The sequence below is a fragment of the Taeniopygia guttata genome, chromosome 28, assembly GCF_048771995.1.
Source record: "Taeniopygia guttata chromosome 28, bTaeGut7.mat, whole genome shotgun sequence".
Classification (NCBI taxonomy): Eukaryota; Metazoa; Chordata; class Aves; order Passeriformes; family Estrildidae; genus Taeniopygia; species Taeniopygia guttata.
Window position 1 is genome coordinate 3,582,828 of NC_133053.1, and position 23,760 is coordinate 3,606,587.

Here is a 23,760-nt window from a genome sequence, read left to right on the forward strand (position 1 = left end):
TATTTCACTCTGAGAAGGGGAAAATCTGTCAAAAAATGGTATTACAACCCTTGGAAAGTGTTCAGAAGCAAAAGAGTAATTCAGCAATTCCAATATCAGGTCTACTGGCACAATGCAGCAGCCCTGGCTGTTTAGGGGAATTCCAACATGGAAGTGGAGAGCAGAGAGAGAACAGGGTGCCCAGAGCAGCTGTGGCTGCCCCTGGATCCCTGGCAGTGCCCAAGGCCAGGCTGGACAAGGCTTGGAGCAGCCTGGGACAGTGGAAGGTGTCCCTGACATGGCAGAGGATGGATGAATGATCAGGTCCCTTATAACCCAAACCATTGTGGGATTTTATGAATATTTTCAAGCTAACAGAGCACAACTCCTGTATCTGACCCACAGCTCCAATCTTCCCTCATTCCTGGTAATCTGCGGGTCTTCCCTTAGAATTCCAAAATTAACTTCTTAGAATTCCAAAATTAACTTAACAGGAGCTAAGCAGCAGTTGTTGGAGATAACCCATCTCTCCTTTTGGCATTAACACCATCAGCTCTTTGAGGCAGAGGAGGATGCAGATGGACACGCTCCGTGTGCTCAGTGACTGTCACTGGGATGTGACCAAAGCAAAAAGCAACGCTGCCTCCCATCCCTGCCTCTCCCTTTTGTCAGCACTGAGGCAGCCAAGCATGAGGCCAGTTCAGGGAACTGGACTTGATGGGGGAAGGAAAAGAAAAATTTAAAAGAAAAAAAAATAAAGGCCAAGTAATTTCCAGCAGGAGCTGAAATAGCAGCTCCTTCATCCCTCTGCAGGAGGAGGGAGCTCCCTCTGAGCTCCCAGGCCAGGAACACAAATGGGAGCAGGGCTGCTCCTCTCCACAGCAGCCTGCAAAGATGTCAGCTGGGAGCCACCGTGGAGCTGTTGCACAATCCCCTGGCTGCAGCAGCAGAGCTGCTTTAAGAGTTTCCGGGCCCTGGTCCACCTCCAGCTGCTCCCTGACTCCAGTGATGTGGCTCCCACCGGGCTGCACACACAGCTGTGTCAGGAGAGGAGAAACCCTGGGGCACAACCAGCAGTGCTGGGAGCAGGGAGATCCCCCGGGCTGCAGGAGGTGCTGCTGCCAGTACTGCCACCAGCCACTCTGCAGCTGTGCCCCGGGGCTCAGGTTCCACAGGAACCTCAGCTGCCACCGCTCCCTGTCTGTCACACAGCTCCTGGGTGGGAAGGGACCTTAAAGATCATCTTGTGCCATGGCAGGGACACCTTCCACTATCCCAGGCTGCTCCAAGCCCCATCCAGCCTGGCCTTGGACACTTCCAGGGATGTGACTTCTCTGCAGAGTGGAATTAATACTTGCCCAATAAATTCTTGTACTGGGAGTCCTGAAGAAAAGAAACCTTTCCGACAAACACATCAGTATTTGTTGTATCACAGAGCTGATTAAATCATAATACAAACTGTCCCTGGAAAATTAATCTTAATAAAATAAACCTTTCTTAAAGTTGTCAGGAGGAATCAGTTCCAGAATTCCCATGACATTATCCTGTGAACCCTATTACAAGATATATGGCTTCTTTATAACAAATATACAAGTGAAAAGTAGCAGGAGTTTGGATTTGTCTGTTCCTTCTTGCATTTTTTTGCCTTTTGGAAAACACTTTCTAGAAAACAGAGGATGAGGAATGTTCTCAGTTGTAAAAAGGAAAAAAATATTTAGACAGCTTTTAAAAATAGTAGTACAAGAACATAATTTGTTTTATGTTTCACAACACAACTTATTTAAATTTAGTGGCATGTGGTTGTATTTTGAGCTTCAGCCAATGGCACATTTCTTACAGGCCACGGAAGGAAGAGGGGCTTTATTTACATTTTAATACCGGGTTTTTTTCATTACCAAAACTGAGATTATTTCCTTCTTTTCTGAAATAAGATCACATTCTACAACACTGCTATCATGAGCAGGCAGAAATTGTCTCTGTATCTCTTGTAGCTCTGTAGATGTCACTGCAAGGGATGAATGAGGGACCATAACCTTAAACTCTGACTTTTAGGTAACTGCCAGCAGATAAATCTCACTAAGTTTGTAGCTGAAACAGGAGCTAAACCACACAGGAGTAACATTTAATTTTGACTGGAGTTTCAAAGAACAATTTTATTTGAGATGCAACCCAGCCTAAGCATTTACCAATCTGCTTCTCTATCTTCTCTGAGAGATTATTACCATCTTTTTCAGGCAGGGATTTAACATTATCCTTCCAAACTCTGGTAAAGAATAAATCCCTACTCACCTCTGACTTGAAAGAAGTTTCATCCTCTGAGTTTGACTCCTCCATTTCCACAGGCTTTTTGATCTCCTTGGCCTCGCTCTCAGATTTTACCTTCTCCACTTTGGCATTCATCTTCTCCTTGGTTTGTTTCTTCTCTGGATATGAGGAAGACGAGGTTCTGGGAGATGTCCCCAGGATATTCTTTACCCCTTTGGAGCTACTCTTTTTTTGTTTTTTGGCACTAGGCTTTGGTGACTCCACGTTGGAGGGCCTCTTGCTGGAAGACTTTAACTCCGGCTGTGCCCCCCCCTTCGGAGAGGTGTTCTCCAGTTTGGTCTCCTTCACGGCCAGTTTTGGTTCCTTGAAAGCAGCTTTTGGAGGTGCCTTCTCCTCCTTAGGAAGTTTGTTCTCAGTTGGTTTTCTGGAGGAGTCCTTCAAAGGCTTGTTCTGTTCTCTCTCAAGGTCTTTGGAGGAGTTTTTGCTCTCAGAGTCTTTCCTGGGCCTCTCCCTGTGCTCCTTGGTTACTTTATGTGGCTTGGATGCTTTGCTACTTTCCTTGTTTGCATCCTAAAATTCAGCAACAGAAACATGCAAGCTGGGTATGAAACTGCAGCTCTGCACAGAATGATAAAACACATCCTCATAAATCACATGGCAGTGTTTGCTCTGTGTAGAAATCCACCCCCACATGCCCAGGTAAACATCCACACTTCCCTCAAGCTGCTGCACACAAACTGGCAGCGGCACTTCAACATTTAGGAAAGGGTGAAACAGGTTCTGCTCCTTTCCAGGGTCTCTCAAAGGTCTAGAACATCTACAGATGTTTAATTCAGCTTTAACCTGAATGCAAACAGATGCACCTCTCAGGGCACCTGGAAGGGAAGCAGGAGAATGCTGTCTCTTTAGCAACTGGCAATTTTCACCAGAGCTCATCTCAGAGCCCTTTATTTCTCTGCTGTCTTTTCCAGCTCTTAATTCCTGACCAAAATTAAATCAGCCACTAACAGGTAAGTCATCTTCACTCTGTTTCATAAGATCAGAAGGCATAACTGAAGTGCCAGAGTGTTTAGAGCCCTGAAGAACATAGCTATCAGAATTGAATTACACTGGAAAATGAATTGTTGTTAATACCTGTGACTGCTCAGGCTGATACAGTGCATGTAATCTGCTCCAAAACACATTGCTTGGGGATTGTTTCTCCCATGTAGGATTATACAAAAATAGCTTCCGTATAAAAGGGAAAAAAACAACAAACTTAAGGTTCTTTGGAAGTCTCAGGACCTGGCTACTGCTGGACACAACACCCAGTCTGGAAATCACCCGTTGGACCACGTAAAGCATGTTTGATGTTCTCTCCAGCACTGTCCTGAGGACAGAGGAAGGGCTGACTTTCCACTCAGCCTTCCTGCCTGCAGGGCCTCAGAGTGCAGCTGGGCATGGCAGACAGTGAGAGAGCCCCAGAATCCATCCTCAGCATCAGGGACACAACCACAACAATCTGAGAGCATTTTGTCCGCCTTTCGAGAAGATACGATTCACCAAAAATTCCCAGTCTGGCACATTTAATTTTCTTTTCAAAACTTCCCTGGAGAGAAGTCTATCAGATCATAAAAAAGCCTCCTAGAGGCTGGGAAGTTCCAGACCATTAACTACTGAACTGCAGAGTACAAGGAGGTTCAGAATTAGCAGCAGCCAGGAACAGCTGCTGAACAAGCTCTCAGCAGCCTGGCCTGAAAGACTCCCTCACCTCAGGCTGACCCAAACATGTGCTGCACTGACCTTTGACCCATGGGAGGGTTTGGTCTTCTTGGGATCAGAGAAGGCAGAGAGAGGTATCGTGGGCAGCATCGGATAATCGGGACTTGGCCTTGAAACAGTCTCTGCTCCTTCTGGCATCACCATTACCTGGGAATAAAGAGGAGGGAAATTATGTCTGCACAAAGTCTCACGGACTATTAACTATTAACACATGATTATGTTAAGCCACTTGCTCAATTAACACACTATTATTCATATTTTCAATGTTTTTTTCCTCGCCTGCTTAAAAGCCATAAAAAGATATTGTCTATGGAATGCTCAGTTTCAAGGCAAGTCCTCAAATACAGAATATTAAACCCACAAAACTGAAAGGCAGCAATGCAATATCGAGTGTCTTTCCCAAAGGGAATGCCAATATTCTGAGCACAGGCAGGCAATAAAGCTCTGGACAAGAACTGTGTGTTCTGCTGCAAATGCTCTTCCCCTGAAAAAGGGTACGGAGATAAATCTGGAAGGAATGAGCAAGATTTCCTTGGGAGAAGCTGAATTCACTCTTTCAGTGCAAAAAGGAAAAAAAAACAAAACAACAAACCAGGGCTTGGGTCTCTCCCTTCACAAAATCTTAGCACCAAGAAGCACTGAGCTCCATGGAACCATTCCTTTCTTACCTTCCCTACATTGTCAGGTAATTCTGTGGAAAACTGCCACCAGAGAAAGGGTATCAAAAGTGATTAACAGCTGAAACACCTCAGTACACAAGGACTAAAATACCACACTGTGAAAATCCTAGAGAGCAGATGATATTCCAGCCATCTCAGGGCTGAAATGAGCACCTTCCTCTCTCTGCCCAATACAGGAAAGCACTGGCACACAGTGGAACAGGAGTCATGGAGAGATCTGGACTGGAAAAAGCCTTAAAGCTCATCTTATTCCACACCCTGCCATAGGCAGGGACACCTCTCACCATCCCAGGTTGCTCCAAGCCCTGTCCAACCTGGCCTTGACAACCTCTGGCTCATTAAACACTTCTTGCACTTTGTGGCTTGGACTGATTTGCCCAGATCATTTGAGGACCATCCTTTAGTCTATCACTGCTCATTACCCTCCCAGTTGGAAGGGTAGAGTTACTGCAGCAATCCGTACTTCACTGGGCCTTCTAGAAAATATCTATTTCCCCCCTCCCACACCTGTTTTCACTCTATATTGTCCAATTTTTCATTATTTTTTTTATTATCTAAGCCATAAGTAGCTAATGACAGGTTTAGAGGTCATTTATTGACTAGGAAGCACTAACTATTAAGTTAAAAAATATTAATAAGGAATGGTCTGAAAGCCTCTCTCTTTCCTTGAGCTTTTCTGTACTGACCCAGCCCCTGGCACCAGGTAACATCCACAGCAGATCCCACTTTCCAGAGGGGTTTTCTGCTTTGATATTAATATTCACATTTAAACTGAAAAAAGAAGTGTCACCAATCACACACCAACAACAGATTTGTTCTGCTGCAAATACTGCAGCCCTATAACCTGGCTAGGTCATCTTTTAAATGAATGTAGAAAACTGCTGGAAGCCTGCTGGCCTTAAAGAAACCTCAGAGCAAAACAAGCCCACTCCTTTTAGGATCCCAAATTGGGCACTTACCCCTCCAGCCCTGATGAGTTTGCGCCTGAATTCCTTGGTGGGATTGTTGAAAGTCAGTTTCTCACAACGAAGGTGGTTCACAGGTGGGTTCCCCTCCAGATTTAGGAACAGGTCATATGTGAAACAAACCTTTTTGGGCTCCTCCTAAAAACAAGAAAGGCTTTGGGAAACTGGAAGTAGCTTGGCAAGCACATTAAATATGGGGATGCGAACAGTCACTCCTGAAAATCCCAAATAAACCACCAAGTGTTGCATTCATGGAGTTTTTCACCATGAGATCACAGAGCTGGAAATTAAACTATTTATGCTTGAGGTTAACATTGTTCATCAGGAACTCGGGCATGAGGCTTCTCACTGCAAAAGCAATGCACGGACACAGATTTTGACTGAAAATTGTCTGCTTAAAGCTGTTCAAGTCTCCCCAGAAAAGCAGATTCACAAGCTTTATGCACTACTGTTTTCACCAAAATTCAGATCCTATCTCCTTTGGGAAGAAACTCTAAGTATCAATATTAAGAAAAGCATAATCCTTTGTGAGAGAAGGAACAACTTCTGAACTCCCAGGATCTCTGCAGGCACCGAGAAAAGATTAAACGCAATGGGAAAAGGATGGCTTGGTTTGTAAAATCCTTTTCAATATGCATATTGCAGGGGCTGAATGGGAAGATATCCCAGGCTTTTGAACTTTCCAAGGGCACTTTCACCCAAGCAATCCAGAGTCTGTATGCGTGGTGGGGGGATCATCTGCGCCTCACTGCCTCTGTTCCACCTGCTGCGTTTGCAGCACAGAATGGAAGAAATCCCTCTCTTTTTTTCCCCCACCCCCAAAATTGCAAATACTCTTCTTCTGTATTACAAATATCGACAGGACACTGCCTGGTGTTTCTCACAGTTTGCATTTCCAAGCTGGAAATTCAGTGTGGCAAGAGAGACTCTGCTGGGAAGCCCAGCGAGGCCGGCAGTGCCCTGCGCATTTCCATGAATGCATCCCACGTGCCTCATTCCCTGTGCAGCACTGAGCAGCTGCACAGCAGTCTTTTCCAGAATTCCCTTCCAGCAGCTCCATTTCCTGGTGCAGTGGCATTGTTGGATGGGAACAGGCACTGCAGGCTCCCAGCCCCAGCCATTAGATTTGCTGAAAATAGGTTGAAATGGCTTCAGACCACCCCGGCTCCTGCTGTTTGCTCCAGAGGGCATTCCTTAGACAAACTACACCTCTAACAATGCAAAGGGTGGTAGCTACACCTGGTTTACACCAAAATCAGTACCCTGAGCTCATCTAGGAGTCGAGGTCTTGGATCCTCACCCTCAACCAGGGGCAGGAATCAATAGACACAGAGGAGAGTCTCAGATTAATGTGCTGCCAACACCAGGTATTCAGACCCTCTTTTGGAAAGTCCTGAGGAATCCACATGCTCCTGAAAGGAGTTTACTAAAACAGATACATGGGAGGAAAAAGAAAAATCCTTGCAAAATACACTGCCCTGTCATTTGCCTGTTTTCCATGCCCATTCTCATTAACTGAATCATTAGTGAGCTCTGCGTGTGCGCTTGCTGCAGTTCAAACAGCAGCTGCACTGGGTCCCTCAAAGCCTAATAAACTGAAATGAAGGATGAATAGAAATCCAAACGTGGCCTAATAATGGCTTCTAAAATGCTTTCCCTGGTTTACAACAGAGTAAATAATCTTGGCTCTATCAGCAGTCGCAGGCTTTGGTCAGATGTTTTGCCATCCCATTACCAGCTCTGCTTTGTCATGTGCCCATTTGCTTTCCAAGCAGGAGAGAGGCAGCAAGATCCCTTTCCCTCTCACCTTGGGTATCCTATTTTTTGGTGCTTTTTTTCACAAGCACCAAAATATTTATGGTGTGTCTGTTGAATTTTTGTAGAATTAAGGCAGTTTTTTAATGTGCTATTCCTCCAGCTCAGAGATCACAACTGCCCTGGGAAGGAGCCCCAGCAGAGTGCCCTGATCATTAAAACCTCCTTTGTATCCCCCAGGCCATAAGGAGCCCCCCCCCACCAGTGAATAGCTGAGATTACAGCACTCCTAAAAGAACCACCACAAAACTCTCAAAGCAAAAAGCTGCAAATAAACATTCTTTCCTTTACTGCCCTCACTGCCCAGCTAATGATTACAGCTCAGGCCACTCCAAAGCTTAATCCATCCGGTCCTTCCTAAAAGGTTCTTCCCCCTCAAACAACCATCAAGGGGAAGAAGGGGGGGAGGAACCCAAGGAAAATCTCTCTCAATTGACCCAGACCTACCCATCCCCTAACTTTAAATGAAAAGCCAGGCTGAGTCCACAGTGCCACACTTCAAAGCCTTTCTCAATAACATGTTGGGATCCACACATCCTGTTGCAACTCACAGGAGGTTCTTTCTCACCCTACAAACTTTGGTTCAGACAATCCTACACACCCTTCATGTACTCCTGCTTCAGCAGCAACTACACACACAAGGCAAGCTTTGCTCTCAGAGAATTTCACCTTCTGATATTCCTTGATGTCAATCAGAAAAACTGACAAGGGAAGAGACTTTGCTCCTCCCAAGACCATAAACTTTTCTAAAGGTCCGTACATCCAAGAAAAGCTTTAAAAAAGGTGGTTCACATCCATTTCTACCTGGTAGATGTGAATTGTTCAGATTCAAATTCAGTGGCTCATTTGGCCATGAAATAGTTAAGCTGGTGCAGGGATGTCTCAGCCAGGCACCTCAGAACCTCACTTTGCATCTGGCCCTAAAATCCCAGGATGCCAGAGAAGTAAACTACAAGTGAGCACCACAAAGCCAGGGCTTTTATTTGCAGCTGCTGTAAACTTCCCTTCATCCAGTGAATCCCCCTATTCCACCTCCAATCTCCTGAGCTGGGTACATTAGGTTTTATTTTTACTGCTTCCTGTCTGCACCGCCTGCCATTGCGCTGTTACGAGCTCTGAAGCTGCTTTATTTTTCCTTTGAGTTCTGAAATAATGGGTTAAAGTTCTTCTGGCACTTTTCGTAAGATAAAGAATTTTTTAAAGTCTTTTGTTAAAATTTCCTTGTCTTGTTTTTAAGGCAGGGTGTGCCCTTTGCCACTTAACACAAATCAAAAGAATCTCACTGGTAGCGTGCGCATAAAGCTCATAAATCACTTTTAGAAAGCCATAAAACAAAATTATCTACAAAAATCTAGCACACCAAGGAAGCAGGCTCATGGTTATTCAATAACTATAACATCTAACACCACTTCCCTTTTGCTATAGATCCAGCCTGACAGAGGCATTTATCCAGAACGTCTGGAGAAATTAAACCCCTTCCCAGGCTGGTCCAACCTGTCTGACTGGTCCTGGAGCAGCTTCCAGACAGGGCATTGGAAAGGGAATAGCCCAATATTCAGATTTTGAAATAATCAGCCTTATGTTCCACTCAGGAATCCATTAATCACCCTTATCTTTTGGGAGATTCTCCAGGATTAAGCATTTAAGAATTCCCTCCATCAGATGTTTACTACTTTGTTTGAGAATCAGATTTTCCTAACATATTTTTATTATATATATAAATGAGTACAATAATTATTTGAGTATAAATAATATAGATTACTGTAAATACATCTCTTTATCTACTCACTACTGCAAGACAAGCACTTAATAATCTATTAACTCTTACAAATACATGATATGAAGCTGGCATGGCTGATAAAGCTGCTGTCTTTACAAACACAGCTTTGCCACACACTGCAAATATATATATATATATATATAGTTATTTTCAGCATCTGGAGGTGCCTATGGATGTGCCACACTGAATGCCCACTCAAACACACACAGCCCAGGTGTGGCCCTGCTCAGATAAAAGAATGGGTAGATTGATAATCCATCCTCATTTCTGACAGAAAAAGGTAAAAACAAAGATTCCCCGGACAACAGCAGCAGGACAAAAGGAATTGCTGCAGGTTTGGGAAGGAAGATGGTACAGGACAGACCTAAAACGTTTCCCTCAAAGGGCAGACAAAAGGACAAGTTTCACTCCTACTTCCCCCACTTTCAGCAACATTGAGTGAACTCCAACAGGCTGAAGCTACTCCTCCTCTCCTCAAACCTGTGCACATCCTGCCCAAAATGGCAATTTCAGTAAAATCAAATGTCTCATGCAAACACAGGCTCTTCAACTCCCTGGCCAACACCTGCCCCAGCCTTCCCCAGGAGTATTTCCCAGACCAATCCCTTCCTGATGGCACAGTCCTGACACCAGTTGTAGCTGATCCTATTTCACCTCCCCTGCCATATGTGCAGCCCACCTACAACGTCTCCACTGAGTTCCTACTTTGATACACAAATAATTTTCCTCTTTTCCAATATTTCTCTATTTGTTTTCTACATCACCTCTACAAAGGTTGCAGAAGGGGTAAAATATGAATATTTTTCTTTTGAACCTCACTGGAAAAATCAAACTAATTTTTATGCTTTCTTTGCTTATCTCCTTCTCACTAATAGAAAAAGCCCAAGTTCCATGTATCCATTATGTAAATCCTGGAAGGCTTTTATCTCTAGCACTAAAATTAGGAGGTAGCATCTTTAAAAAGACTTTAATACAACATCTTATCCATGTTGCATTAATATCATCTGCCTTATACCAGAATAACATGAAAATCTACTAGACCTTTAGCTTTGTGGGGAGGATTGATCTAATTTGATTAGGATGCAAAAAATGTCACTGGGAATGAATACCAAAGCCAGACCTGTATTACAGCCTCCAGATTACAACGTGTACCACTAGAAGAGATTTATTTGGAGACAACAATGAAAAAAAGCCTCCAGACTGCTGAAATTGAGGGGGAGAGGGAAGGGGAAGAGCAGGAGAAAAACAGCAACGCATTTGTTGTACCGGGTTTGTATCGATTTGAGCACCAGAAGCCACTCACAGCAGCCCTCATTACAGGAACACAAAGGATTTCAAAACAAAAATAGCACACTAACATTTCCAGTCCAAATGATCTGCTGTCATTAGCCAACTCGACTTCCAAAAGCTTTATCAATCAACCTGCTGAGCCCCTGCCATTTGTTTTTCAGGATCAGTTACAGCAGCAAAGGCTCTGCCAGTGTTAAAGGAGACTACAAGTGCTGTGGCTGCTCAGAGCCCCCAACTGCCCAGGCTCACTGCAATATTCACAATTTATATTCTGCAATTCAAATACCAGCGCTGAGAAATCACCACTCATGGAGGAGCTGGATTGCAGCAGAAGGACAAACACAGGCCAGCAATGTTCACAGAGGATAAGAACAGGCTCTTGCACCTTTTTCACACTCTGCTGACACTTTCCCACCCACAAAAAGGCACCAAGAGCACAGAGTCTGCTGCTCCAAACACACACAATGACAACAAAAAGGGAGTCCTCCAACACAAAGAGTCAATTGGCAATTTTATGCCAAGTTGCTTAAAAAATCCCTGATGAAGTTCATTAGAACAGTTCTTAGTAAAGCTGTTCCTTCCCAGAGCACAGGTTGGTATTTCTTCAGCCAAAGCAAAGAGCACACGGGCTCTGACAGCCAGGATTTGTCATCCCAGTAACAAATCAGAACAGGGAAAGGAAATGGCTAAGAAAGGAGACTTAAAACTGTGGAAAAAAAACCCATTTCAGCCAACCATGGCAAAGATCAATCTCCACAGACTGCCTCACTCTCTCTTTAAATCCTTTCTCTTCTCACCTTCACAAAGCTAAACATGCATCGATAAACAAATCCCAAAGCCTCTGCAAGTCTGGCTTCAGCTGAGGACACACATCAACAAAAACGTGTCAGATTGTGAAGAACATATGGCCTCAAAACCCACCCAGTTCCCCTTGCCCAGTCACCTCCAAAGAGCCTTTTCACCCCAGTCCCAGAACCAATCCATATCATCTACTTGAAGAGAATTACTCAAGGATGAGTCCCAAATGCTGTAATCAATTCACAATATCTGCTGCACTCACACCAGCTGATCCCCACCAGTGTCAACAGGTTTACACAGCTCAGAGTAAGAACAAGGCCTTGAAGTAATGAAGATTTTATTTGGTATTTTAACACCATCTTCTTTAATTCAGGAGAACACAGACGGTATCCTAAACCTTTGCCATTCCTCCTCCTCCTTTTTTTAATTTTTTTTTTTTTTTTAATCCCAGTCTTGGCATTCCTGTCTTTGCAGAAGTATTTACCTCTCACATTTCCTTCAACACCACTTACTGAAAATGATCAGAGCTCTTAAAATTCCCAGATGGCATCATCACTGGGCAGTGGTGGACAGAGGACCCAACTGAATATCCTGAGTTGGAAAGGATCCCCAGGGATCATCAGCCCAGCCCCTGTCCCTGCCCAGACCCCCCAACACCCCCACCCTGAGCAGCCCTGAGAGCGCTGTCCAAACGCTCCTGCAGCTCTGGCAGCCTCGGGGCCGGGCCCATTCCCTGGGGAGCCTGGGCAGTGCCAGCACCCTCGGGGGGAAGAACCTTTCCCTGAGCTCCATGCCAAGGCCTGGCACAGCTCCAGCCCTTGCTGGGCTCCAGGAGCTGTCACCCCTCAGCAGCAGCTTCTGAGCTCCCTGCAATCCTAAGTTAGTTCATGGCTGAATCTGAAAACACATCTTTGCTCCAATGATGTGCTGGAAGATGGAACCTTTTCCACCTTTTCCCTCAATCACCCCTTGGCCCAATTAAATAATGAGAGGTGCTGCCTGAAACTCCTTAATTAGCAATTTGTTAATCAGCTTAAAAATGGAAAAGACCTTCTCCAGAAAACATGCAGCTAAAAAACAGGGCAAGAAATGAGCGTTTTGAAGATCTGTAGATTTGAAAACAAGTCTGCAACTCAACCTGTTCTCCTATTTATTTGTCATGTTTCTGAAGACCAAAATGTCAGAAACAAAGAGCTTTATCCTAAATTAACAGCTCCTTCCATTGTTTCCAGGGAGAACAGAGCCCACCTATTTCCCTTATTTATAAAAGCCACCTCTCTGCTCAGTGCTGGGGAACAAGTCTGCAGTCACGTGTGTGGGGAAACAATGAGGAGTGATGACCCCAGTGGGTGTGAAAGCAAGTTCTAGTCAAAAAAGCTGCCAGCTCCATATTCCATGAGGAACACAGGAGTATGAGGGACAGAGGGAAAAGAAAACACAGGAGTGCAGATGGCAGTCACAGCAAACATGAGCACCTATGAAAAGACACAGAAGTGAGGGAGCTCTGAGAATTTGTGAGAGAAACCATTGGAGAGCTGCAGGGAGAAGGGAAGAGTGGGCAATGGCTGGGTGAAGAAAGGAAGAGAAAAATAAAGGAAAGGGTAGAACTAAAACACAGTTCACCCCACCCAGGCATTAGAGGTTACATGAATCAGCCTGGAGAAATTCACATTTTTTGGTCAGGAGTGTGAAGGATATTGAACCTGACTTAAGCCAATATTTAGTGCAGATGGAGAATTTTCTGATTCCCATCTAAAACCTCAGAAAAGCCACCAGAAATAGAACTGCTGTCAAGCTTTTGAGGTGTTTTTGTTGCACTCAAGTCATAATTTCCAGTGTTTGCCAAAAAAGCTGCTTTTATCAACAACAGTCACCTCCCAGCCCCTACCTGCCATTCTTCCTCCCAAGCCTTTTGTCTTACCCTACCCACCCAAAAAACAACTTTTTGGCAAAACATTCCCAGGTTTAGGAGGGCACTCAGTCTTCTGCGGCTCAGTCCCATTATCTGGCTTATTCTTCCAACCCATAAGGTGGGGTCAGAGCAATGTGTCAGGCCAAGAACCCAGCCCAAAATGCTGATTATTCACAGAGTGACACTGCCAGGAGAGCATCCTGGGCTGGAGTGGGGACAGAAGGGAACAGCAGACAGATGTTTGTGGGAGGGACAGGGAAAGGAAGATGGGAAGCTAAACAGAATGAGGTTGATACATGTGGTCTGCTGTCAACACACCTGGGGTAAGGGTTGGTGCTCAGAGAACTGAGGGGGTGGGAGAGCACAGATTACAGGGATGTGGCTCAACATATTTGGTTTAGTTTACCTCAGATTCCTCTCAGGGATCATAAGCAAAACATTAGTTTTTATTTTATTATTTAAGCAGTAATCAAACCCAGAAACATCCATTATTCATGTTTAACAAAACAATTTAACTGAAACTGAGGTAATATGAACACAAGTGCCCAATTCCCTGTTTTCATAACCTACAGCATGTGACCTCTGTGGTAGACTTAAAGCAAGCAATAAATCCAAATTTTAACCTTCATATACTTGCTGGCAATGCATCTTAAGACTTAAAATATTTAGTGTTTTCTTTCTGGAAGAGCACTGAGTAAGAACAAGGATATCTTTAAGACAGGTCTAAATACTTGTGCTACACATGCAAATGTTTGTCTTGGGCCTCTGCAGATTTCATACGTACACAGTTAAATTTAATAAGCTTGCAAGTTCAAAAGCAGATTTTTTAATACATTGAGAATCAACAGTGTTTACAAAATTTATAGCATCAGTATTTTATGTTTATTTTCTTCCATATGTACATAAAATAATTTAAATTGCTTTAATATCCTCCACGCTAAAGAAGCTACAAGTGGTGCAATCTCTGCTCAGAATCTCCAGGACCATCCACTGTCCTGGTATTACCTTTCTATCCAATTCCATTTCTGCCAAAAGCTTTCTTTTGAAGTCTGGCAGGAGCTTCCAACTCCCAGTTAAATTCTATTTATTAGAGTAATAAAAAACACACACATAAAACAGTCACATAATTTAGAGTCTTTCTGTCGGGCAGTTTCAGGCTCTGGCACAGCTCAAAACAATTAGAAGACCAGAAATCAGATTCTACCTTGTTTTTGAAGTGCACTTCAATGGGCATAATGAAGCCAGCGTAGCCAGACTCCTCCACCTTGTAGGGGGGCTCTTTGCACACTGAAAGAGAACAAATAAATGTGAGCTTGGAATTCAGTACAACTTTATCTGAGCCAAAAAGGAGCTGCAAGAGGAGAACTGGGCCTCTGACGACTCAGGGCACAGTTAAAACACTGACCTTTGTGGAAAAACCCACACAGAATAAGATGGTGGCCACAGGCTTAGTTAAGAACATGAAATCTGTTCTTGGCTCCTCCCATGGAACGGAAACATAAAACACTGCAGGCCCGAGTCTCAGTGAGATCCTTCCCCTCCTGTGCACCCAGATACAATTACATTTCTGGCCAGGCCCACAACAATGCAAACTGCCAGTTCCAAGTGCCTGGCAAGGAAAGGCCAAGACCCAAAAGGTGGAACAGCACAGAAAGGTAAACTTTACTTTGATGCCCATATTTCTGAATCAAAACACTACCACACACAAGCAGGTGATTACTTTTTCCTTGAAACACTCCCCTGCACTCCTCAATGCTCATAGTTGGGTAACAGCCACGCTCCAGGCTGCTGCTTGCCCCACAGGTGAACAAACCTGAAGGGCAGGTGAGCACTGCTATTTATTTCACACACAAGGAAACACGAGGAGGAAGGTGAACCAGTTTGCTGTTAAGGTCAGAGCTGCTTAGTGCAGAAACAGCAATTAGAAAAGTTAATTGCTTCTCAGAAATTAATCTGCATGCCTGCCTCGGTTCCCCCTGTCCCGCTATCTGGTGTGGGTTCATGCTCCTGAATCCTTCCTATTATCCATTCCAGGATATCCAGTTTGAAGGATTCCAGGATAATTTCTTTGGCCATGAAGTAGCAGCACACAGCAGCTGCCAGAAGAAACATGAGACCCACACAGATATTCTCCCTCTCAGGAACCGGATGCACTTGCATATAATTTATGCACTACAATATATGTAAATAAAGTCAATTAGGTAATTAGAGGAATTCAGTGCAAATCTTTTGAGTTTCTCTTAAGAATTCCAAGTAATTAATATGATTAGGAAACAGTACATCAAACCTAAAAGCACACAAATTATTTTCCTTTAATGTAGCTGTATTATCCCCTCCCAGCTCTAAGCACTTCTACCATCATTAAGGTGCTGGAAAGCAGCACTCCAAATGCAGCTGAGAAAAAAGGGCATCACTAAAAATAACAAAAACCTCTAGACTTGCTTTAACTTGAATTTCATATAAGAACCCTGTCGTTTAGAGGGAAAAATCCCAAACCAAAGAGCAGTGCCAATATGGCAGCAGGAATCTTAAGCTTATCTGCCAAGCAGCCTTTGTTCCTCTGCCACTCTATTCTGACAAATTCCAAGGGCTCCAAGAGCAATCTGCCAGCAGCACGAGCCCACCTTCAGCACCAGGATCTGCTCCAAGAGGACACCATCTGAAGAAACCCTTCAAATAAACTCAGGACTAGGAGAGGCATTTGCTACAGCATTGAGGTACAGCCCAGACACGCCTTGGTCAAAGGCACGCTGGCATTAGGAGCAAGCTCAAGGAAAAATGGAAAACCCAGGGACTGGGAGAAAATACTCCTGGAAAGGCAGATGATACAGCAACTGACTGAGCAAAGGCCATGGTTTTATACTGCCAGAGGGCAGGGCTGGATGGGATATTGGGCAGGAATTGTTCCCTGGCAGGGTGGGCAGGCCCTGGCACAGGGTGCCCAGAGCAGCTGTGGCTGCCCCTGGATCCCTGGCAGTGCCCAAGGCCAGGCTGGGCAGGGCTTGGAGCAGCCTGGGACAGTGGGAGGTGTCCCAGCCATGGCAGGGTTGGAATGGGATGGGCTTTAAGGGCCCCTCCAATCCAAACCACTCCAGGATTCTATGTACTATCCCAACACAGTTATTTGTAATAAATTAATTACACTAGAGGACAAGAACTGTAACCCACAGATTGCATTTTTATTCTATAAATCAGCTTTCAGCTCAGTCCTACACCTGCTTGTCATACATCAGTTTTAACAGGTCAGTTTGAAGGAGATTTTTTCAACACACAGACCAGAGTCACACCCTTGTGAACGCTGAACACCTCTCAGTTCCTTTCCACTGTGGACTCCCACAAATACCCAATGTCACAGTTGTGCTAACGCATCCTGAGTGTCCTGCTCCCAAAGCAGTATTGCCAAAAATGCACATTACAACAATTCTCACGGGCAGCTTGTATTTCTTAAAGCACTAAGGCTGCAGCTTCAGTTACACAGTCCTACACAGAGGTAACTGCATTGCCCCTGAGAAGGGCAATTCCTGCTCCTCCACCTCAACCTCATGAGCTCCTGCTGCCCCATGCCAAGAATAAGGTCCATTTTGCTCCAGAGTCAGAAAACAAACAGCAAAGACATCATCACCCCACGGCAACATTGATTTCTGCTGGGTTAAAGCTACCTGAACTAGCACCTGAGACTAGAAATTGCAAGGATCTGCAAAACTCTCCATACCCCGCATTTGAGCATCTCTCATGTGCTTCCAGCTTTTGCTGGTGAATTCTAACAAATCAAACCCATCTTTCCCATTGTTTGACATGAATTATCTTCTGCTGTCACTTGTGCCCGGAGAACCTGCACTTACTAATGCTTAAATAAGAGGAGAAAGCAGCTCACCTCCTGCCCTTTCAGCAGAAGAAAGGTCCCATTCTCCCTGACCTTCCTCCAACACAGTGGGGAAAGGTTAAAGCTGGAATGCACACAATGGACATTTCTCTCCTTTTTAAGGAGATATTTCACAGAAGAGCGACAGTTCAACACAACCTCGACTTGCAAAATGCTGTTTCATAGAGATAAAGCATGCCCAGCCCCTCTGACCTCGCTTGGGTTTTGGGAAGCTCTCGTGCAGCCGGAAGACGACGCGCTCCACGAAGTGCTGGATGTCGCACTGCTCCGGGCCCCGCACGAACACCATCCAGTCGTGGGTGAAGCCTTCCGTGGTCGGCTTCTTGCGCAGCTGGGCCCGGTGCCCCAGCTCCAGCTTCACCTGCACCGTGCACTGCGTGGGGACAGAGGCAGGAGTGTCAGCAGAGAGAGCACAGAACTGAGCTGGAAGGCACAACACAACAGCCCCCATGTGGGGATGGGCCTCAGACTGCACACCGCTGCTATCGACGGCAAAGCTGCCACAAAAATAGCTCCCAGCACCGCTTCATACCTATGTTCTTCCTAATATTAACATTGCAGAGAAAGCAGCTCTAAAAGAGGGATCGGTTTCTCTGCCTCACTTATCAGTTAAATTGTCAGCGAAGTCCTAATTGAGGAATCTTTATTTCTAGAAAGTGTCAGAGACAGAACTTGATGTTCACAGCTTACAGAATTCACAGCACTGACAGAAAACTCATCTTGAAGCAGGAAAAATCAGATCATGAATTGGTGGTTTATGATATTCTCTAGAATATATCACTCACCAGAAGAAAATTATGTTTCCTGTATGATTCTAAACATATTTTACTATCTCACTTTCAAAAACCAAGTTAACATATCTGCCTGTACAATGTCCAACACTAAACTGACCTAATTCTGATTTGCACTCCTGAATCCTACTCTGATCACTGAGTAACAGAGAAGGCGTATTCCACATCAGGCTCAAAGCACAAAAATCCCATTAAATGCCTTAAAAACCAAATTAAATTAATGGTGAAAATCCACATACTATTGCAGACTTCACAGCCAGGAAAAAGGAAATGAATTAAACAGATGTAACACAGAAAAGGCAAATGGGATTCGGACACAAGATAAATCAAGGAAATCTTAGAGCCACATTTGTAGACAGACAAAAACACACAAGGTACCCAACTTGTGCACATTTGTTACACAAACCAGAGCAGCAGCAGTGATTCCAAACTAAACCTACCAAAACCCAGCTTCAGCACCAGAAGGGTCATAGAAAAAGGGGCTGGTTTTAGTCCCGACCCCATTCTTCACTTCAGGCTTGAAAATAAGTGTCTTGCTCTTCCTAGCAAGTCCCAATTACCACTGAGAAAGGCAGCATTATTTGTCATTACCTATATTACATGTTGACCTGGAGCCAAACCAAGGGCATGTTAGACAATGAACAGGGAAAGAGAAAGCTTCCTGAGCTCCAGACAAATGTTTAGGGAAAGTATCATCCTTATTTTCCCCCTGACAAACTGCAGCAAAGACTGTGATCACAATTAATGCTCAAAAAACACTTTGCATCTCCAGCCTGAAATTTTTTCCCAGAACATAGTGAATACTTGCTGGAAAAGCACAAGTGACTCCATCTCAGCCTTCTTGTCTTTGTAAAAAGCTCTCACAGGAGGTCTGCAGAGCGCCAGGCATCAAAGCCTGACCTCCCAAATTGCAGTCCAGTTCCAATTTCAACCATAAGCCTTAACACACGCTTTCAGGCAGTTTAAATCTTTACAGCAAAATACCTCCAGCCACCCAACACATCAATCCTAAGGCTTGGGGACAAACTCATTAATTCCTTCACCATTATTCCTACAGCATTTCTTTGGGATTCCTTCCTCTGCAAGTTCTCTTGGCAGGCCATTTTTTCCTGTTCTTAGGGCTTATCTACAGCAGCTCCACCTCGCCCCTGCGCTAAGAACCAAGGCCCAGGGCCGGCTGCTCTTTCATGTCGCATTAAGGGCTGAGAAGAAAGGCAAGGTGTGCTTCTCTCTGAGCACAGCAATCCCTCCAACGCTGCAAAACCATTATGGAGCCAGCCTGCCGAAATCCTCAGCTCACATTGGAGTGTGCCTGCAGGCCTGCTTTATCTGGGATGCTTCCCACAGTGCTCACATCCCCTGAGCCAGCCTGTGCCGCAGCCTCACGTTATCGATTCCGTAATTACCCTTTAAATCCTGCTACTGTTGCCAGTTACTACCCCTCTCCTGAGAAGTGCAAATGACTGTCAGGCTACAAAATCTGCCTTTCCGACTTGAAACGGCGGAGAAATTGGAGCTGAGAACCAGATGGGGCTGTGTGGAAGAGACCGAAATTAAACATAAAAGAGAACTGTTTAACTGAGAGTGAAAGTTGTACTTGCTGCACTCCTCACACCCTGCTCCAATTAACAATCGCTGTGAATTAAGCCAGAAGTTGAAACACATTTGAAAATAAGATCTCCCGACATAACCAGCATCCAAAGTTGCTCCGCTGAAAATGGAGGGTTTTTTCCTTTTTTTCCAAGCGTGTCTCTCAACAAAGGGAAATCAGGATCCTATTCAAACAATTTGTAATAATACAAAGGAGCCTGCTTTCAACTTCTCAATAAACATTCTGAAGGCTGCTCTGGTTTTTGTTTGATGTGCTAATTGCCTGAAAGCCATCAGCAGCTCCCATTCCCGCTCCGGCGGGTGATTATCCGGGATAGCGGGGCTCGCTCCCGAACCTCAGCCCGGGAGGTACCTGTTACCCGCTCCCCGCACACAAAAGGCTCCCCATCCCCATCACCTCAGGTAAACTTCCCGCACGCCTCCAGAAATCCCCGGGCCTGCAGGGACTCTCCGGGTGGCACTGACCCTTCCCGGTGGCATTAACCCTTCCCGGCGCGGCTCGGGGCGGGAGGGGGGGGTCGCCCCGCCGGCACGTCCCTCCCCGGCAATAATCCCAGTTAGGAATTTGCGGGAAATGCTGCTCACACCCCCCGCCGCGGGCGAGGCTGCAGCGGCCGCCCACGGAGGGGAGAGGGCTGAAGCCCCCCCAGATGGGTGTGGGGAGGTGTCCCCCCTCAATGGGATTAAGGACGGGGTGTGAGCCCCAAATGCAGGGTGGGAAGGAGGAGTACCCATCAAATGAGGGGTGTGATGTGCCCCCCTAAATGGGATTGGGGAGATGATGTACCCCCCCCCACAAATGGGGAGTGTGGAGGAGGTGTTTCCCCAAAATGGGACGTTGGGAGGAGGTGTGCCCCCCCCAAATGGGATTGGGGAGGAGGTGTGCCCCCCCCAAATGGGATTGGGGAGGAGGTGTGCCCTCGCAAAAGGTGCGGGAAGGAGAAGGTGTGCCCCCCCCCCCAATAGGACTAAGGAGATGTGTCCCTCAAAAGGGGAGTATGGGGGGTGGGAAGGAGGTGTGACCCCCCCCCCCCAAACTGGATAAAGGGGATCTCTATCCCCCAAAAGGGTGTGAAAAGGAGTCGTGCCCCCTAAATGGGGGTTCTAGGGAGGAGGTGTGCCCCCACAAAGGGGTGTGAGGAGGACGTGTGCCGCCCAAACAGGATTGGAGAGGAGATGTGTCCCCGCAACAGGGTGTGCACAGGAGAAGGTGTGCCCCCCAAGTGGGACTGCCGAGGAGATGTGCCCCTCAAAAACGACAGGGAAAGAGGTGTGCCCCCCCAAAGAGAATGGGGAGGAGGTGTCCCCCTTAAAGGTGTGCGGAGAACCTGTACCCCCCCCCAAAAATGAGGGGCTGGGAGGAGCTGTGGCCCCCAAAGAGGGTGTGAGGAGGAGATATGCCCCCCAAAGCGGGGCGATGCCGCCCAGCCCCCCCTTACCGAGGAGAGGGACGCCCCCCCCCATTGAGGGTCCCTTCCCCGGGGGTCCCTCCCCGACGTGCCCCCCACTCTGAGGGGGGGGCGGCACCGCCCCACCCCTCCGGCAGCGCGGCGCGGCCGCTCCCCTCACCTGATTGTCCATGGCTGGGCACAGCAGCGCCGCGGGCCCCGCTCGCTCGCTCCCACCGCCGCGGCGGTTTCGCTGCCCGCTCGGCGGGGCGGCGGGGGGAGAGAATCTCTTGCCCCGCTCAGTCCACGAGCGAAGCCGCTCTGTCCGTCCCCCCCACCCCCCTCCCCACCACCTCGGCCGCCGCCTGCTCGGTCGCGGCCCCTCACGGCCCCGCCGCCCGCCTCATTGTGTGTCACTCACAGGCAGCGCCAGCCCCGCGCCCGCCCCGCGGAACCGGAAACCGCCTCAGCGCCACAGCGGCCCCCGCGCGCCGCCAATGCCCGCGCGCCGCACGCCGCGGGGCGGGGCCCCGTGATGGACAGGCGTGTCCACCAATGAGCGGCGGGCGGGCCGCGGAGTGGGCGGGCTAGTGGGCGGGGCCAGCGCTGTGGGTCAGGCGGGGGGCGGGAGCGGGGTCCGGCCGCCCCCCCAGCCCCGTGTGGGGCGATGTGGGGCGATGTGCCGCGGCTGTCCTCGCTGCTGTCCCCGCTGCTGCCCCGCAATGTTCCTCTTAGTGCACAGCCAACACAGCCACCAGCCGTGTGGGCCTCGGCCGCGCCATCCCGCCCCTTCTCCTCCCATCCCGCCCTCGGTCCACGTTTCCCCGGCGGTGTGTTAATTCCCGACACAAATGAGGTGGGAACGCGGGGAAACGAGGGAAGCCGCAGGTCCCGATGCGGCCTGGGGTGGCCGGGCAGGGCTCGCCTTGTTCTCCTTAGCCTCGCTCTTTCCTGCACCTTTTTTTCTCTCCGTCTCTCCCTCACGTTCCCCTGGTCTCATTTTTCCCCTCGTTGTCTTTCATTTTCCCTCAGCGCTCCCCTTTCCCTCCTGCCTGTCTCTCGTTTCCCCTCAGCTTTCTCTCATTTGCTCTTGTCCTCCCCCGTTTTCCCTCACTTCTTTATTTTCCCTTGTTCTTCCTCATTTTTCCTTTGCTCTCTCTCAGTTGCTGACACTCTCTCATTTTCTTTCTATATCTCTCATTTTCCCCTCAGTCTCCCTCTTTTCTTCCATCATTCTCCCACATTTTCTCAGTTTCCATTTTCCCTTGGTGTCCCTCCTTTTTCTTTCTGTTTTTCTCCTTTCCCTCTTTCTCTCATTCCCTGCTCATTATCTCCCCTTTTCTCCTCTGTCTCCCTCATGTCCTTCTCAGTTTCTATTTTTCCTGCAGTAGCCCATGTTTTCTCTCATTTTCTCCCTCAATCTCATTTTCTTTCAGCTTCTCTCCTTTCTCCCCACTCTCTCTCATTATTCCCTCAATTTTTCTCATTTTTCTCATTTTCCTTCCCCCCCCCCCCCAATCTCCCACATTTCCTCTTAAGTTTCCATTTTCCCCTCGTCTCACGCATTTTTCCTCCAAGTCTCCCTCATTTCCCTCTGTTTCTCTCCTTTTCCCTTTGGTCTTCTTCATTTTCCCCCCTCAGTCTCCTAGATTTTCCCCCTCAGTCTTCCTCATTTCCCCCCTCAGTCTCACACATTTCCTCTTAGTTTCCATTTTCCTCTCGGTCACCCTCATTCTCCTCTGTCCCCTTCATTTTGACCCTTAGTTTTCTCTTTTCCCCTCATTTCCCCCTCAGTTTCTCTCCTTTCCCCCCCTCATTTCCCCCTCATTCTTACCCTTAGTTTCCCACATTTCCTCTCAGTTCCCATTTCCCCTTCACTTCCCTCATTTCTCCCCTTTGTCCCTCATTCCCCTGCAGTTCCCTTCCCATTCCCGCCTTCTTTCCCCCTCTCCCCCCTCTTTCTCCCTCACGGGGGAGAGTTTTATCCCCTTTTTTTTTTAAGAATTTTAAGTGACAAGTTATAGCTCTCAATTTTGCCAGCCCTAAAGGAACGCGGCAAAATCTTTACAAGAGCAATTGGTGACTGTTTCCGAGCAAACTCGCTCAGAATTTTTCTCCGTGCAACTTTCTTGTTCGAAATAGTTTGTTGATCTCTGCGAGGCAGCAGAAAAACCCCGTGTTAGCCAATAACTGTGTGTCGCTGCCTGATCGCCACAGGCGAGGATTAATCGGTTCCCAAATCGTTCTAAAGAGCCACTTTACCTCATCAACCTGATAGAGGATATTAGCGAAGCAAAATGCTTAATCGCTTCAGTTAACAACAACAACAACAAAAAAGAGCCTGATTTGGGTTCCTTTAAGTGCTCCGGTTTTAATTTTCCATGTTTCTGTCTGATGCAGTCCCAAGAGACATCTCCTTGGACAGTCCCTTTTCTTCTCCACTGAGAAAGGGCCTCTTTCTCTGGGGGTTCTCATTGATATCTTTAATTGTGAACATTATTCCCATGCACGTGACTCTCGGGTCTAAATCTTTTTATTTTCTACCTCCCCATCTTGGCTATTCACTCACAGCCTCATCACAGTCCTTGGTGGTTACTTGCTCCCAGGGCTGAACATTTCCTGGGAATGTCTTCGTCTTTCCCAAAGTTTGCTCTTGCTCTGCTCTATTTCCACCTTGTGCAAGAGATGTTGTTCAGACATACCAGACCCTGAACTTTTTCTTGAAAAATTCCCTGTTTATTCTCTGAAACATCATTATAATTTGCATTTTGTTTTAATTTCCCTCAATGGCAATTTTCCCATGCTTTTATTTTTGCCCGTACTGGTGTTAGTGGTTGTTTTT

General features: G+C 46.7%; 1 protein-coding gene across 1 annotated transcript in view; it reads right to left on the minus strand.

Moving 5' to 3' along the window:
- The window catches only part of MLLT1 (MLLT1 super elongation complex subunit), a 31,295-nt gene extending 9,939 nt beyond the window's left edge, over window positions 1–21,356 (minus strand). The window contains exons 1-6 of the mRNA XM_030256637.4: window positions 21,100–21,356; window positions 17,321–17,501; window positions 14,450–14,532; window positions 5,645–5,788; window positions 4,027–4,152; window positions 2,269–2,814 (exon numbers count right to left, since the gene is read on the minus strand). Of these exons, the coding sequence (XP_030112497.1) occupies window positions 2,269–2,814; window positions 4,027–4,152; window positions 5,645–5,788; window positions 14,450–14,532; window positions 17,321–17,501; window positions 21,100–21,111 (1,092 nt within the window). The 5' untranslated portion in view covers window positions 21,112–21,356. The remainder of the gene's footprint in view (window positions 1–2,268; window positions 2,815–4,026; window positions 4,153–5,644; window positions 5,789–14,449; window positions 14,533–17,320; window positions 17,502–21,099) is intronic.
- Between the last annotated feature and the right edge of the window lie 2,404 nt (window positions 21,357–23,760).